At 40.7% G+C, this 17,593-nt stretch overlaps 1 protein-coding gene across 1 annotated transcript; it reads right to left on the bottom strand.

Annotated features, from left to right (window-relative positions):
* Nucleotides 1-1,260: 1,260 nt before the first annotated feature.
* Nucleotides 1,261-6,228, bottom strand: six2a (SIX homeobox 2a). The gene is made up of 2 exons (XM_044135574.1): nucleotides 5,033-6,228; nucleotides 1,261-2,470 (listed from the first exon to the last, which is right to left on the bottom strand). Exons 1-2 carry the CDS (start codon nucleotides 5,590-5,592, stop codon nucleotides 2,158-2,160), a joined length of 873 nt encoding a protein of 290 aa, XP_043991509.1. The 5' UTR covers nucleotides 5,593-6,228; the 3' UTR covers nucleotides 1,261-2,157.
* Nucleotides 6,229-17,593: the final 11,365 nt, after the last annotated feature.

Here is a 17,593-nt window from a genome sequence, read left to right as displayed (position 1 = left end):
CAAAAAATCTATCGGTGACTAAATATGGCTGAAAAGTGAAAAATATTTCCGTTAAATCGTATGCAAGTGTCTAAATATGTTGAAACGAGGAAAAAGACTCACACAACAACAAGTTGGTTTTTTTTAGGTTGTGGGTAGCCCCAACGGGCCACCAACTTTAGTCTAATATTGTATATAAGCCGTATTTGAGCTCGATGTATTTGGCTTAAAAATGACTATTTTCAACCTACATCTCCAGTCCGTCCCTCCGCGACAGAAATCGAGAGTTTGAACTGCGAACGCCAAAAGCTCCCAATATACGAATCTACGAGAATCTGCAAAAATAAAAAAAAAAAAAGAAACTAACTTTTTTTTTTTTACACACGACAGGACACTTTTGCTTTGCTCTCCGCGAAACATCTCGGGCTGCAGACTGACTGATGGAGCGGGAGCTGAAGGTGTTTCACAGTCGAGGCTGTTCAAACAAAGTGTCTTCTTTCAACGCTAGTTTCCAGTTCTGTTTCTTTTTTCTTTCTTTCTTTCCATCGACAAGAGAAAAAAAAAAGCAAAAAAAAAAAAAAAAAAAAAAAAAAGATCCACCACGGCACTTTTGTTCCCCTCAACAGCGCGAGCGAGGAAAGATAAGGTGTCATCACTCCGACATGAAGATGAAGATCTCCCCTGTTTGGAAGTGCACGTCTGGATTCTTTAAAGGTCAGATGCCACCACATGTTCCGGCCTCTTGACCTGTGTTGCTTTTACTAAGTGCTCGATTGAGTGTCTCTTTTCCCCCTATTATTCGTTTTGTCGCGTCAACATCATTTCTGGGATGAACCTTCACTTGGATCTTGTTGGATTTTTTTGTTGTTGTTGTTGTTGTTGCTATTTTGACAAAAATACTAAATTGTTTATTGTTTTTCATTTCAACGCTATAATAAAGCACAATATTTGTTTCTCGCCCCCCCCCCCCGCCCCCCCGCCCACACCTCCTCCAACTCATTTTCTTGCATTTTCGAATCGACATTCCTGGAGAGATAATATCCATGTCTGAAAACGCATCAGTCTTGTTTTAAAGCAAAAACTGCAAACAAGAGAAATAAATATAAAAAATTATATCTATATATAATTACAAAAAATTAATCAGATTTATTTTCATGGTTGCACCTTTGGTTATAAAGCAATAAAATATATAAAAGTTATATAAAGGTTTACTACATATTAGGGGCCGGAGGAGGGGGGGACTGTATAAATAATGATTCAGAATCACAGGAATAAATCGATTTTAGTCCGTGGATGTTGTTTTTCTTTTATTGGAAAGTTTATATGAAACTATATGAGTCGCTTCATTATTCCTCCGTTAAGCGCAGAGCTTACATGCAGTCTCTTTCCAAATAAAAATGTACTCATCATCATCATCGTTATCATCATCGTCATCATCATCATCATCATCATCATATAATATTGTCAGGAGGTTAAGATACTTCACGTCGTCGCGGCTCTTATGAACATATCAGTCCAACCTCCTTCAAAACAAAGAAACCGAATTAAGAAAGAAAAGCAAAAACAAACAGAACAGAAAGACTGCATATGGCTCTCTTGGAAAACCCCAATGTAAACAATACAGGCAGGGGGAAACCGAGTCTCCTACAATAACAACGGTACAGGAATTAAGACACGTTTTATTCTTATTGTTTTCAACAATATAAGATAATATGTAATTACATTCAGAAATACGTCTCTCTTTCCTTTTTTCTTCTTCCCCTTTTCTCCCTAAATCTATCAGTTCTCTCCTCGAGCGCAGCGAAACCAAAGTGGTGTGAGAACCTGACGTCTGCTTGATCAGTTGCTGTCATTTAAGTGCTTTTAAGCCTAAAATTGTGGTTCTTGAAAACTCTCCCAAACGTTTAAATTTGAGATAAGAGGAGGTGGCGGGAAAACGTCTTTGTTGTTGTTGTTGTTGTTTTTTTTAATGTATTTTACTTGCGTATAGACCAAAAGGTTTGTTATGGTGGCTGTTCTCGCAGATTCCCAGTCTTTCTTACCGCAAGTGCTTGAAGCTTCGCTCTGACCACCATGTAAGTTCTCCAGAGAAAAAAAAAAGAAAAAAAGAAAAAAAAAAAGGGAAAAGTTTTTTTTCTTTTTGTCTCCTCTCAGTGTCCTATTTTTTATTTTTCTTTTCTAAGAACCGAGGTCCACGAGGTTAGAAGACATAGAGTTTAATATAGTGTCATGGTGCACCGAGTGGTGATGGTGCACCGAGTCTCCGCCGCCTGGCACCGGGATCGCGCTGGGTCCCGGAGGGGGCGCGAGGCCGTGCAGGGACTGTAAGCCGGCGTTCGAGCCCAAGAGCAGGGCCGGGCTCTGTGACGTGTGATCCGGTGTCCCCGAAGGCGTTTTGTCGTCGTCTGAGCTCCCCAAAAGAGTTTTATTTCCGTTCATGGAAGAAGAAAGTGGGTTGTGACTGTTGCTGTTGGAGTTCTCGCTGTTTTCCCTAAAAGGAAAAGGGAATTCAATTTTAATTGGGTGCAAACTCAACAGGCATTTCACAACATTGACATGTAAATATAAAAAAGGAAGGAAAGCTAAATTTACAATTCATATTTTTGTAAATCATTTGCTGAGACGTCATTTAGAAAAAGCACACACTGTCAAAGCAACTTTTCATTTTTCCCTTTTTACATTTTCCAATCATGCATATCAATTAGTACATGTAGTATTTAATGGTTAAATCCTTCAAACATTGTTTCTTTTATTATTGTTTGACATAAAACCTGAAAACTTTTATTAGAATTGAATTGAAATGTTATTTTAATTGTTATTGCTGTGCAGAGAAAGGTACACAAAAAAGTGATTTTGGGAAGTCTCCAATTTTAGACATTTAAATCATTTTTAAAAAATATATGTCAAGAAAATTTGGTTGTTAATGTGACGTTAAAAAAATCCATTCTAACAATGCTATCTAATTTATTTGTGTCACAAATCCTTCGTGAACATTCAAATTAAAGTTTAACTGGGAATGATGGTCAAGTCAACTAATATTGAGCATAGAATGGGAAAGTGTATATGTTTACTTTATAACTATAATGACTATATGAGCTTAGAAAAGGTTAAAAACAGTCATACTATCCAACAGAAACTTTGGGGAAGTTTCTGTAGGAGCAAGAGTTTAGGTTTGTAAACAAACAGCATTAGCTAGTTTAGTGATGTCAAGCTTGCTAGCAAGACGACCTTAGCCCTGAATCAGTTGTTGACAATGACAGGCACTTCTTAGCTGTTTCTACCAAGTGAATAGTTCACATGCTGCCTTTTCAGAAAAGATTTACACTTTCTGTAATTATTTCAGGAACTTGGTCTGCTTTAGCTAAAGTCAAACCTCTGACGCAGTGCCTGTGTGTGTAATTCCCCCTTTTTGTTCCTCCCCTGAAGGAGTCAGTCGGTGCCAAATGAACGGCACATCTCAGCCATGGTAGTTGAGGAAAAGTTTTAACATTTCACCGCAACAGAATGTATTTTTAGAAGAGTCTAATATTTCATTGACATTTTATGCTAGTTCGGAGACAGCACAAGCGCCGACAGCTAGGTGTGTTAGCGCTGAGGTTTAAAAACTTTGTTGTAATTTTAGGAACATTTTATGCCTTCATCAAAAGCGAGTTTGTGTGTCTCGTTTCTCTTTAACGTGGAAGGACAAACAAAATTCATAACGTGGTTAGAATTTCAGCAAATCTGTTGACTTTAAAAAGGCACTTGAATTTAACCACGAGCATGTAAGTCATGTGTCTACCTGCTCCTGTTTATATACACTGTACATATGTTATTATCAGAGATATTATTTGAAGTCTGCACCATGCAAGTTAAGGAAAATTGCTACAACAGTTTGTTTTGTTAGTGCAGACGATTGATTTATAGCATGTTTACAGCTGCTCTTTTGTGGAAAGGCTCATGTATGCATTTCTCAATACACACATGAGAGATGTATTGATATCATGTATTAACGCAGCCACCAGCAAATCCATTCGTGCATGCCTGATCATTAAAGAGTCCGTGAAATAATAAGACTCTCGTTTGGCTGCAGCGCCGCAGCACACGCTTAAAAACAGTGACAGGCGGCCATAAATCCCGACCTTTCCAAAAGTCATTAGAGCTTATTAGCTAAATCAATCGCTGTGTCGAAACATTGGTAATTTAGGGTTACAGGTGGCATAGTTTATATATGTGAGCGCTGAGCCTTTTCTCTGCACGAACACATGATTTACGTGGAGCTTTCAGCCCGAATTAGTGGCCAGAGGCTGAAAGAAGACACCAGCTGGGGCGCACACCTCTCTGCAGCGCCTGCGTGTGTAATTCCCCCCACCAAAAAAAAAACCAAAAAAAAAAAACAACCTTCAAATGTAGCCTACACGCTAAATGGAAGCATGGACTGTAAAAAATAAAAAAAAATCTTTTTAAAAAAAGCATCTTCATGTAGACATGTTCTCAGATGCTTCTGCTCACTCCACGGTTGTTTGGGTTAAAAATATATTTGTGTGTGTGTGTGTATGCGTCTCTCTCTCTGTGTGTGTGTTTTAGCTATTTTTTCTGATGTTGATATGAAAGTAAAACCTCGGGTGATAATAAATGTAATTACCACGGCATAAAAGCAGAGGTAAGTGTACGCTTATATGTCCTTGTAATTTGCCTAACAGCAAACCTTTTAATTTCCTGCTTTTCCAAACCTTTGCAGTCAAACTCCAACACTTTTCACAGACGCCCAAAACAAGAAGAAGAGCTCACCTGCAGCTGGAGTGGACTGTTTTAGTATGATTTAATTTAATAAATAAATAAATAAATAAATAAATAAATAAATAAATACATAAATAAATGTGGTAAAAGAGACAGAATAAACAGCAAGAGGCGGGATGTTTTGGACATATTTTCAGATGTAGGTCAGCCCGTCAAAGTGCTTGTGACTCAGCACCATTTTGTTTTAACATGACTCTGCTTTTTTTTTTAAATTATTTCTTTTTTTTACCCCCCTTTCCAGCATGTTCATAGTTTTATCTGCAGACGCTCCTACCTCTCCTTCGCCTCCGCCGCCCGGTCTCTCTGCCGCCGGTTCTTGAACCAGTTGCTGACCTGCGTGGTGGTGAGTCCCGTGGCCTCGGCCAGCTCCCTCTTTTCCCGCGGGGACGGGTACGGGTTGTGGGTGTACCACTCCCGCAGCACGCTCCGGCTCTTCTCCTTGAAGCAGTAGCTCGTCTCCTCTCCGTCCCAGATGGAGCGGGGCAGCGGGAACTTTCTCCGGACGCGGTACTTCCCCACGGCCCCTAGCGGGCGGCCCCGCAGCTTCTCCGCCTCGATGTAGTGCGCCTTGAGCCACAGCTGCTGCAGCTTCGGGTGGTTGTGCGGCGAGAACTGGTGACTCTCCAGGATCTTGTAGAGCTCTCGGAAGTTGCCCCGGTGGAAGGCGACCACGGCTTTCGCCTTGAGGACGCTCTCGTTCTTGTGGAGGTGCTCGCAGGCCGGCAGGGACCAGAGGAAGCGCCCCAGCCGCTCGATGTTCCCCCCTTGCTGGAGGACCTCGCAGACACATGCGACCTGCTCCTGCGTGAAACCAAACGTCGGGAGCATGGACATGGCGACAGCCGCAGACCCAGCGCAGATTAGATTGTGCCTCACTTCCACGTCTCTTGTCTCAGTCTCTCATTAAAGCGACACGCAGTAAGTCCACAAGTGTCAGGAAAAGAAGAAGAAGGAGAAGAAAAAAAACAAAGAAAAAAAAAAACAACAACAACCTGTGTCCCAGAAGAGCAACCTATACGACTCAAAGGTTAGGGGGAAATATCCAGCTTCAGTGCCCACTGAGCCATGCAGGTCCCCGGGCGACAGTTCCTCGTGAAAGTTGCGGCGAAATACAGAGAGAAAGAGAGAGAGAGAAATGTGGAGCTCCTTCCTCCGTCCGCCTCCACCTTTTCTGCGCCGATCCTACATAAACTACTCCCGGAGAGCAGACTCGCTGGCTCGTTTTAATAATATTATTCTAAGCTGGCAAGACAAGCGATTATATGAACTCTGATTGGTCGGTTATCTGACCCGGGGATGGCGAGGATAAGACAATAGCCTCAGTCAAATTATTTGCCATGGTTACGCTGTCACTCAGCGTAACCCGATACCCTTTGAGGTGGCTCCTTGGCAAAGTCGAGCCGATTGTTCTCTGCGTGTCCAGCCCGCCCTCCCAATAGAAATATTGCTCAAATTTTCTCTTCCCCCCACCCCACCCACACACACACACCCCTCTACTCCCTCTCTTAAACGCTTTTATTACTCTTCTCTTCTTCTTCTTTTTTTCTTTTTTTTTTTGACGGACACGCGGGGCAGCCAAAGAGCGCGCAGCAGTGAGGAGGCGCGTGGCCGGAGGGGAGAAGGAGAGCCGCGCTGTTCTCGCTGCTGGAGGGAGGATGGCGCCAGAGCGCGCGGGGCAGGGATCACCGCGCAGGAGCGGCGCGTCTTCAATGCGCCTAGGAAGCGCTCTGAAACGACCCAGAGACATGTCACTCTGAGGTCAAAAAATAAAGTTGGTTCCTTTGCTGATTTGAAGGGAAAACTCTGCACGTGTTGAATGTCAACAACCAAAAAAAAAAAAAACCCTAATCAACACGTCTAACAATAACTACAACATTACAAAAAAGAAAACAAAAACAAACAAACAAAAAAAATCTTCATGAATATCTAAAGATGAATGGTATCCAGTAGGAAGATTGTTATTTTCTCCAGGATGTCAGTCATGGATATTTTTGGTAGAAGTAGTTGGTTGAAAAGTCTCACACTAAGTAAGTTTCCGTCGTTTAAAGTCAAAAGAAATGCTGCATTTAAAATAAATCAATAAATAAATGCTTGGGCCGGGAATAAATATTCATATTTCCCTTGAATGAATATGTTTACCTTTACAGATTTAGCTTTTATGTTTTTAGTCTTAGGCCTCTTGTTTAAAAATATGTGGTATGTATTTTTTCTCCCCTTTTTCTTTTGAGGGAGAGGGGGGATTACATTAAACTCGTTTTAATATGTAAATTTCAACTTGATTCATTTGGGGGAGAAAACAAATACAATATAAACGTGATTTTTTTTCTTAAATAAACCAGACAGCGCCCCCCCCCCTTTTTTTTGCATAAAGCGGTTGTCCCTTTTTTTAAAGTCTTGTCAGAGCTATTTTTTGTACAATCCGACCGCACACGACAGCACAGAAGATGCATATTTAAATTAGAGGTGAGACAGGGAGAGGAGGTGTTGCAGCCGCCGGTTCTGATGGAGAAAGCAGCTCCGCTCTGCAGCCCAGAACCCAGAACCGAGGAAGCCAAGGAGGAGAATCTGAGAAAAGAAGAGAGGAGGAAGAAAAAAAAACCCGGCACCAGTTACTGGTGAGAGAAGATTTGCTTTGCTCGAAAGGCATGAAATTATAAGAAGTCAGAGAGGACCACAGGAGGAACTGCAGGGTAAGATCTCAGTTCTTCTCCAATAGAGTTATTATTACACCACTCCTAAATACTAGTATTAATAATAACTATTATAATAATGGTAATAAATAACGATGAAAGAGCGAGTAATTTGAATCTAGAGAGAGCAGGAAAAAAATAAAAATAAATGATCAATCAGAGAGAGCGGAAAAGGCTGTACTGTGAAGAGCGTGACTCACTTATTTTAGGCTTTAGACGCACGCGTGTCACGCAGGAGGACGTTCAGGCGTGTTGGTGACGGCGGGGCCAAAGACTTGACCAGCTGCTAGATTTCTATCGTCTCACCGTGGGACCTCTTTATTAGAGCTACTATTGTCAGCAACACTGGCGAACGGTATCACGTCACTCCACACAGTTGCTCCAAACCACACGCACGCACGCACGCGCACGCACACATGCTGACACACACGCTTTCCTCTGCTTTTTGTTGCTCTTGATGGCCTAATGGCACTGAATTAATAGATCAACTTATAAACTGGAGATCTTCTGACACTGCTAAACATGTCTAGCTACCAAATCGTATCATTTTTCATAAAAAAAAAATAAAATAATAATAACAAAAGAAGTTTGGTGCTTGGAATTAAAAAAACAAAAACAAAACAAAACAAAACAAAAACAATAAATGTTCACATTAAATATTAAGCTCTCAGTAAGAAGAAACATTCAGTGCTAACAGATTAAAATTCCCCCCCTCTGTTTACCTTCAAAATTACCGATTAAACGACTTACGTTGTGTTCAGTGTAATAAATCAATACAATACACATAAATATGTTTTACTTTTTTGCTGTTGTTTGTTTTTCTTTTCGATGCTCACGCGAGCATCTGATCATCTGAGCCGCAGCTGCTTAAAAAGAAATTATTAGCGTAATTACGACGCGCGTTTATTACCTGTGACGAAGAGCGCTGTAAGGAGAGCCTAGTCCTGCTTCCGCCCCCGGTTTTCTCCCTCTGTTTAATAAATTGACTTGGGTTTCGCCTGAAGCGCTCTTCTCGGGGTATTACGGAATTAGGCTGATTAATGGGAATCGCCAAGGGACCGTGCGTCGCATGGAAAAAGATAGTGGGAGGGCTGGGAGGCGAAACAAAATCACTAAAATGACTTTAATTTCTAAGTAAACTAATATATAGATACATAAATACATACATAAATGGATAAATGGTCTTCAATAAAAATTTAAGTCTTAATAACGTATTATTATTATTATTATTATTATTATTATTATTATTATTATTATTATTATTATTATTATTATTATTATTATTATTTTTATTTTATTTTTTATTATCATATCATTCCAATTATCATTGGAAATAATAGCGGCTCCGAACACTGTTTTGACAGACAAGAAATTTTAAACCGATTGCAAATAAATAAATAAATAAATAAATAAATAAATAAATAAATAAATAAATAAATAAATAAATAAAATGATCATCCCCGCACATCTAACCGCTCTGACAGGGTCCAAATCAAACCAAAATCTCTTAGTGGTGAAAGAGGTGCTGAAATTAGAGCGCTGCTGTATGGAGAGCTGTTGGAGTGCATGAATCAGTTTTACGCTTACTGTATGAAAAGCACATTAAAATGATTAATGCGGTTTCTTCTTCTTCTTCTTCTTCTTCTTATTATTATTATTATTATTATTATTATTATTATTATTATTATTATTATTAATTTTACTTATTTGCATGGTTCTTCACTCCAAACTCTCCTTGTGCGCCTCTGTTTAGAACTGAAGAAAATGAGTCTTGGGTTTTATTTAAATTTTTCAAATTATTTCTTGACGTTTTGGTGAAGGTCGTGCTCTTCTTCAGCTGATGTGTCTTTCATCCTTTTAACATTTCTTGGATGGTGTTGAAAACAACAACACCCCGGTCCCGTTTTAGCACCTGCTGAGGTTTGTGTTGTTGTTATTTTTGGTGTTTTCCATTGTTACATATGATAAATAGTTGGGTTTTTTCCTTCTCCAATCAACTTTCTTTGTCCTGCAGAATGCTTCAATTGTTGTACAGGTTACAACACAAAGTTTGATTTTGATTGATTTATTTTTTTTGTTTTGTTTTTCAGATCTTTTGTGAACTGATAAGTTCTTTCTGAACCACAGTGCATCTAAGAAAAAGGCTAACTGTGAGGCAATTGCACTACAGCATAAAGAAAAATGTCAGATATGAAACGACATACATACAAAGTGTCTTCATTGTGTTGGTTTGTTCACAATCAGCAGTGGTGTGAACGTGCCGGCAGGGACCGGGGTCCCATGTCTGTCCCCTGACAGTGTTTGTAAACCCCTTGTTTCCACAGATCAGTCTGATCAGAGGGCTCCGGCTCTGAAACGGTAACTATTCCAGCCGCTGATGAATGAAGATCACGTTTCCCCTAATAGCCAGCCCTTTATTTTCACAACCTCCCACCGCTCTCTTCAGCCACTCTGGACCTCGTCCTCCGACTAATTGAGCTGATTATTGCAAGATGTGCATGTTTTGTTGTGCACGTGTGTGTGTGTGTGTCCGTGTGTTGCACATAGACCAAGTGTTGATTTAAGTCCTGCAGGACTCTGATTTGAATTTTATCCTACAAAACTATCGCCGGTAGATTGACGATCATCAACCTTTTAGGGAGGCAGACATGACAGCGAGAGACTAGCAAATCCAGAATCTTTGTGTCGATCCTGGTTTGGGTGGTTATCAATGAGGATCTATTCAGTAATTGTCTGTGTACATCTACCTTGTTACCCCAGAGGCCAGGTAAAGGTTTCAGTAAACCATGCAGCTAAGCAAGCATGAAGGGACAGCGGACAGGGAGTAGGTAGGTGTGCCTGTGTGAGGGTTTGTTTCACGAAGGTTCTGACCAGACGGCAGGTTCATCAGATTGGGGGGTTCGGATTCCAGCTCCATTCTAAAATATACAGCCTCGCCGTTTAAAGGCAGTTAAAAGGTGAGAAAAGATCATAGTCACCTGATGAGGATGATATAACAAACACGGCCACATTAAGCAGGGCTGCATCCAAGGGTCAGGGGGCCATGCAGAGGGCAAGTCCAAGAAAAGGGGAATGTAAACGGGTCCAGCTAGCATGAGGTCTTCAAAACCATATGTACAGTTTAGCAAAACCTATTGGAAAAGTTGAACACAACAACTTTATGTTAAAAAGGGCTCCTTCATCCCTTTTCTTATTTTCTTGTATTTGCTACATAAAGCATAAATGTGTTAGTTTCAAATTTCTACTCTTCTTAAAGAGTGAAGCCACCGTAGACAGGACAAAACGTCACGGGCTCATCTGGCCCTGGATCCACCCACAGTGTGGATGAAATCTTAAATATTTTCATTTGTTTCCCAAATTTATGAACATTTCTGAAAACCACAACAAGACCAACAACAATAACCCTTTTATTGTAGTCACTAAAAAGTGACTATTTGTGCAGATCTGAAAGACAAAATGACAAAAATAAACACACACATCACTAACCTTTAAACAAAAGCATCAGCTAGTAAAATTCATTCTCCTGGATGATACTAACAACCCAGTCTTGTATTTTATTTTATTAAAAAAAATTGAGTATGTACTGAAATGAACCAAGAGCTATTTGAACAGTCAAACAGTACCAGACAAGTGATTTAAAAAAAAAAAGCTACATAGTTTGTGGACGCTAATTAAAATCAGAGACTGAAATCCCATCAGAGGTTTGTCAAGCAGCAGCCAAAAAACCGTCACCATCCCACTCACCCCACTCACCCCACCGTGGAGGTGTGGATAAAACTCCCATGCCAAATGCAGATGGCCTGAACACAGCAGCCACACGGCAACAAGTGTCCGCTTTTCTAGCAGGCCGGCCATCATGGCTGATGAGTAGCTGTGTCTGTTTACAGGGAGCGGGGAAGGGGAATGTGAGGGGGGCTGCTGGGTGGTGAGTGAGAGCAAAAGAGAGAGCGTGGCGCTTTCGCTGCTGCCTTTAATTTATTCGATCAATCACTCCATTTGATTCTTGTTTATTTTCAGGAGTTGCACGGTCATTTCAGCTGCACACTGAGCCCTTTATGGACTGGCCAAGGAGCCCCCCCACCCTCCACCGCCGAGACTGTATAGCATGCATTAGGCCGTAATTTGAAAGGAAGAGTGGTTCCAGCACTTCTCAGGTATTTCACGGTTCCTAACCTTTATGGTGGAACGGCCAGAGTCCTGTCTCTCGTCAAGCTGGCAATGTGCAGACGTGTGGGGCTTCAGTCCCACTCTGATTTATATCAACGCCGCGGGTTTCCCATTAATGACTTCAAACACACATCGGTGTGGAATTACAAAATCCATAATTTGGTGAGTGGAATCTAGACAAAAGCAGGGATATTGTGATTGTAATGTGATTTTTTAGGTAGAAGGCCTAAAATTACAGCTATTGTGAATTCACCAACTGATTTTTTTTTTCTTTGCATGTCTTTCACGGATCTAAATATTGTACAGATACACTTGTTATAGGTTGCAAAGCAGTTGTTGTAGATCAGAATGGTCTGAGCTGCCAACCTTAGCCAGAGGTTAGCTTGCGTTTGCTAATGTTGTTATGGCACGCAAGTAAGAAACCGTCTTGGGACCAATATCCAGGATCAGATAAACTTCGACCTGCTCTGCATCAAAGTGGCACAAAGGCAGGGCTGTATAATTGGATCATGATCACCAGTTTACATTTTAAACAGTGAACAGATTGAAGACTAAAAAATTTGAGGCTTTCATGTTTTTTTCTTTTCAGGATGTATAAACCTGGGAGAAGAGCTTTGGACACTTGAATCCTGTTGATCTCAGAATAGTTTGTTTTTACTTACAGCTCAGACCGTCCACTCGTCCTGTCCTGCAACATTCTCTCATTTGGTTTTTTCTCATGCAGCAGCCCGCTAGACGGCGTGCGGCTGGATATCTTTTACATTTTTTTTTTTTTATCAAAAAGCGACTGCAGTAATTAGCAACGTGCTAATGTTTGAATTTGTATCCATTCCTGCGTGCAAGCTTTTTACAACCCTTTGTGGTTTCACATGAAATACAAGACTTGACCCAGTGTCAGTGGCCATATGGGCAGTAAATGCCTCTTCGATAGAGTCAGTGGTTGTGCTGATACTGTAAAAGAGAGACAGCCTTATGATACATCACAAGATGGCGTTTTAAGAGCAAGACGATGATGGGCTTTGGTGAGACAGATGTTCTGGTTTGAAGAGATTGTTTTGTTGTTGACCACTTTAGCATCACGGCTGACATTGACAAACTGAAAATGATGCAAAACGATCCAAACGAAATATCACGAAACAGCATCGCAGATCAGACAGATATGTTTTCTAACCATAAGAGGTCGAACAACAGGACGAGTTTTTGTTTTTTCAGCAAGTAATGAGCTAATTTGTTATTTAGCTATACTGAAATCTAAAGGTTTGCAGTGTTGCTTAAAGACCGTGGTTTTTAAACTGGTCAGAAGTACGTCGGATGGTGATCTGAGTGGGACTCAGTGGAATTGGAGGCATATAAGGTGAATGCAACCAAGTTCCCAAACACCCGAGGAGCCACCCAACCTCATCGATCGCTGAGAACTCTGAGAAGAAACTGAAGCAGAAGTCCATGGCTCCTTATGCCGTTATCCATCGACCTCTGATCTGGGCACGCTGTCCAACCAAGCTTGATAGTCGTAATTCCAATTTTTGAAACGCCACGGGTCTGGTATGCTACCATGCTAACCATAGATATTGTTGGATTTGGTCTTTTACCACTCGAAACTTAAACGGTTTATCTTTTTTGCTAGACTGTGTGTTTTTATTCAGAGTAGTCAGACATGGAAGGGGCGGAGACAGAGAGAAGACATGCAGCACACACAGAGAGGTGAGGAGCTGACCTGCAGAGTTACTGTATGTCAATCATACCTGGTCTCTGTGTGTGGTGTGCTTGCTCTATTGCTGTGCTATGCAATGCCTCAAAGAACGTTGTCATCTAAATAAATCAAACCCACAATTCAATTGCATCCTTCAGCTTATTAAGTAGAGTCCAATGAGAAGAAAGTCTTAAATCTCTTTTCTTTGTTTTAAACATAACTCAAAGATGGACAAAGTCCATTTTCTGCTGAAGAACCATTTTACTGTCTGACAGTAAAATGTACTTTTTTAGTACTTGTTCAACGATGTGAGGGCCGCAGTTTTGAAGGCTTCTGCTGACTTTGTTTATATAAGTGATAAGCTGCAACCAAGAGACTTTGGGCACAAAAACTGGTCATATCTTTAATTTTGGACAACATTAAGACATCCAGCAGTTTGAATTTCTCTGTTTAAAATCGCGGCGTCATAAATAAAAGGCCACATGTCGTCGTTTCGAAAACAACAAACCAAATTTTTGTTCCAGTCTGTGGACCTCATCCGCTCTGCTGTAATAATAGACTGATTGAGGGGTTTTTTGTTGTTGTTTTTTTTTTAACTTGGAAATTGCTTCTTTGAAATTTCCAAAATCTTCCTCTTGGCACCAAGTTACACACCGATGAGTTCATCCTTCTCTTGTTGCTTTTCATTTTCGCTGCAGAGAGTCACTGTATGAAAGCAGGTTTGGCAGGTTTTACACAATCTATGCTTCGGTACGTATCCAGAAACTTAACTTTACAAACATATAAAGCGTTCCATGTTAACCAAAGATAGGAACGAGAAAAAGAAAAACCCCACAAAATGAGATAGAGCTGCCGGAGACTTAAACTATCCACTTAACACTGATAAAAGGTCAAATTAAATAAAACAAGTCTTTAGATTCTTATTTCTGTTTTAGCCTGATTTATGCTTCCCAGGAAATTCAACTTTTTTCTGTAAAATAACGCTTACCCTCATGTCACTGGATGATTATCTGTTTCTTCTTTAAAATTCTTATTTTGTATCCAAGTTCATATTTTCATACATGCAGAGCAACAATGACTTGAAATCTCCAGACCTCTTCTATTTTTTTTTTTATTTTTTTTTTTACCGTGAAGCCTTTTAGAAAACTCGCTAATAACGTTCTGCCTCTAACAGACTTCTGTAACATTAAAGGAAATCATCCATCAAACCTTTTGTTGTGTTAAGCTCAGTCTTGGACATAAAACGAGACACTTTGAAGATGAAGGCGAGTGTTTACTTTGTGAATTCAAGTGTGACCCCGGGCATTTTTTTCTTTTCTTTTCTTTTTTTATGTGGAAGCATTGTATTTCATAATGGCTTTTTAATTCCGCCTGCAGGATATCTTAAATGCCTGCAAACCGCCACACACTTTGTCCAGGAAACTTAACAAACCGTGCTGAGCAAGTTGCAGCCACAGAAATGTGAAAGCAAAGTTCGCGAAATAGGTCCGAGAGCTACCTCTGTACATTTTATACAGATCTTTTCAAGTTGAATCCCAAAGGTTAAAGTTACACTAGTATGAACATGTTAGTTACATCCCTCTGTATGTTAAACCTTGTCACACAATTCTGAATGTTTTGAGAATAAAGCATTTATTTATTCCAAAAATAATGAAATGGTTAACTGATTTTTATTTGATTTTTTCCATCTGGAGTAACGTAGCTCAACTATATCCTCAAGATCTACACACTAAAAAAAAAAACAAACAACAACAACAACTGAAAATGACCTGTGATTCTTGTGAAAATTCAAGGCAAAAAATTAAGAAACATGCCATGTAAACTTACTTAGGTTTCTTTTATCTTGTAGATGGCAGAATAAACGATAAATTGTGGAGCTTTAAACCTTTTTTTTTTCTCCAATGCTCAGTTTTCTGTTTCCATATAAATGTTCACACCTGGGAAATAATAAAAGCAAAACTGATTGTTTTATAGACTCTGTGAGAGCCTCTGAAGACACGGTGCAGGTGTTTTTGTGGCTTTCGACTGAAAATGTTTGGTGAAATAACAGGACATGAGCAGGATAGCAATGTTTTTAAATGGACCTCATAGACTCATAGATTAGGGTGATAATTGCTGGGTCTGTGGAAACCTCATTTCAGATTTCTGATGTCAGCCCCTCGGTCCGATTTCTCACTGAACAGGCTTTGCGAACGAAAGAGGACTTTTCTAAATTTGTCGATAACTTTCTTCCCTTTTAAATGAGTGAAAAACTGAGGTGGTACAAGTGAAAGAGGAATGTAGCGAAACTGCAAAAGTAATTGCTTTAAAACATAAAGCAGATTATTCCTGCCACTAACTTAAAGAAGCATTTCCTTTTTTGTGCCCAGTTGTGTAAAACTGTCCTAAAAGGTGGAGTTACAGCTAAGCTGCAGGTTTTATTGCAGCTGTTTTTCTGTGAACAGTAGCGAAGTGGAAGGACGGAAACACATGGGCTCCACATGTTTCACACGTTCAGATCTGAAAACGCTGGACCCCTTTACTCTGATGTCTCTAAATAATTTTCAGTTGCAATTAATTTGCAGTCCATGAATTGCTATGGTAACATGATGCTATTCAGAGTTTGGTAGCAACTAGTTATATCGACTCAATTACATTTATTTGAGTAACTTGAAAAAATTTACCTTTATGAATATTTTTACTACACTGTACTCTCTACTTTTACTTGAGTCATATTATGGGATTCTCTACACATTGTGATAATTTTGGGGTACTCTGCTCACCTCTGACTGGTCCTCAAAGAAAACATCCTCAACATGCCAAATGCTTGCTGCAAAAGACTTGGGATGAGCGACGCACCTTCCAGCAATCTAAAAACATAGAGCTATAATATGCACAGGGCATATTCATGAATCAAAATGGTCTAGTCAAACTCCAGACCCAAATCTAACAACAGGTGGTCCTGCAAAGTCTACGCCAAACGTCTCAGATTCTTCTTCATGAAAAAAAAAGATTTGAAAACTTATCATGCGCTACTTAGTATTGACCTGTCACGTAAAAATCCCAGTGAAACTTTAGAGGTTTGAACATGAGATCATGTAAAAAATTTCGAGGACTACAAACACGTGTGTGTGAGAGAGAGAGTGCACCTTTTAGCCAAAATATAAAGTTCTAGATGAGCTGATAAGGATACAGCTCAAGCGCTCTCAAAAGTCTGGAGGTCATCTCCAGTGAAGAAGTGCCTGCCGGAGGACCGGGGGGGGCGGCAGGGGGGGTTTGGGGGATGATGATGTGCTTCTGCACAAGTGAGAAAGGGGGAGGGATTACAGTCAATTGCTCCCAATTTGCAATGATACCCTCAACGGGGCCACCCACAGATGTGCTGAGAGACAAGTGATAAATTGCTACATATGTCCATTCCACAGTGGCAGCTCCCGATTCCGGCGCGCAACTCTCAATGATCTCCAGTTGGTGCTGCGTTAACTGTGGGAGGCATTGAAAATGCGAGGAGCGCCGAACGGAGCGACGGCGGCCGGAAAAAAAACAGAGAGCCCGTTTCAGGCAGGGGGCTCAAATTCTGTCAACATATTTTGGTAAACATCTGCCTCCGAATCGCCAGCTTCTCCGTGGCCAAACAAAACAGCAGAACTCTGGAGACGCAGCCGTTTGATAAATCTAACGCGATGCTCCAACTTCAACAACCGGAGATGTTGTTTCCCCAACATCTCCTTTCAAAAATCACAAAGTGTGTCTATATAGCCGTATCGCGCTTTGAAACCAGATCCTTCAGGTTGGGGTCTCGTATTTGGATCTGGAGCAATTAGCTCTATGCGTATCATTCCTCTGCCTCAAGAGGCGAGCAGATGGCTAATCCAAGCCTGCTATCTAATCAGAGGAGTCATTCTAATGAGAGAGTAATTTCATAAGAGGTCTTTGTCCCCCTGAATCTTCAGGCAGCACCAATGGAGGGCTATTTATCATCTGTGCAGATTGGGAAGAGTCCCTAATAAACTACACATTTGTTTCCTGTCTGTGTGTGTCAGAGGAACGGCAGAATGTGACGCATGTGGCGCTACAGTGGGGCTGCGTGTGTGTGTGTGTGTGTGTGTGTGTGTGTGCGTCTGTGTGTGTGTGTGTGTGTGTGTGTGTGCGTGTAGTTGGAGTGTGTGTGGGTGGACAGCAGCTGCACCGCGCTTCTCTGGTGTGTGTTGTAGCCTTATAGTAGGACAAATAGACGAGGCATTAGTGTAGAATTTACACCTACGGGGTCAGGGCAGCAAAAAGCGGCGCATGCATTCGCAAGTGCAGC

This window comes from Gambusia affinis, linkage group LG13 (genome assembly GCF_019740435.1).
Source record: "Gambusia affinis linkage group LG13, SWU_Gaff_1.0, whole genome shotgun sequence".
Classification (NCBI taxonomy): Eukaryota; Metazoa; Chordata; class Actinopteri; order Cyprinodontiformes; family Poeciliidae; genus Gambusia; species Gambusia affinis.
The sequence above is the reverse complement of the archived record's forward strand: the minus strand, read 5'-3'. Positions and strand labels throughout refer to the sequence as shown.

Bases quoted from the DNA above. Each gene is read 5' to 3' on its own strand.
- six2a (XM_044135574.1), bottom strand. From the start codon at position 5,592: ATGTCCATGCTCCCGACGTTTGGTTTCACGCAGGAGCAGGTCGCATGT. The intron at 2,471-5,032 runs GTAGGAGCGTCT...TTTTCCTTTTAG, and splicing joins GCGGCGGAGGCGAAGGAGAG to GGAAAACAGCGAGAACTCCA.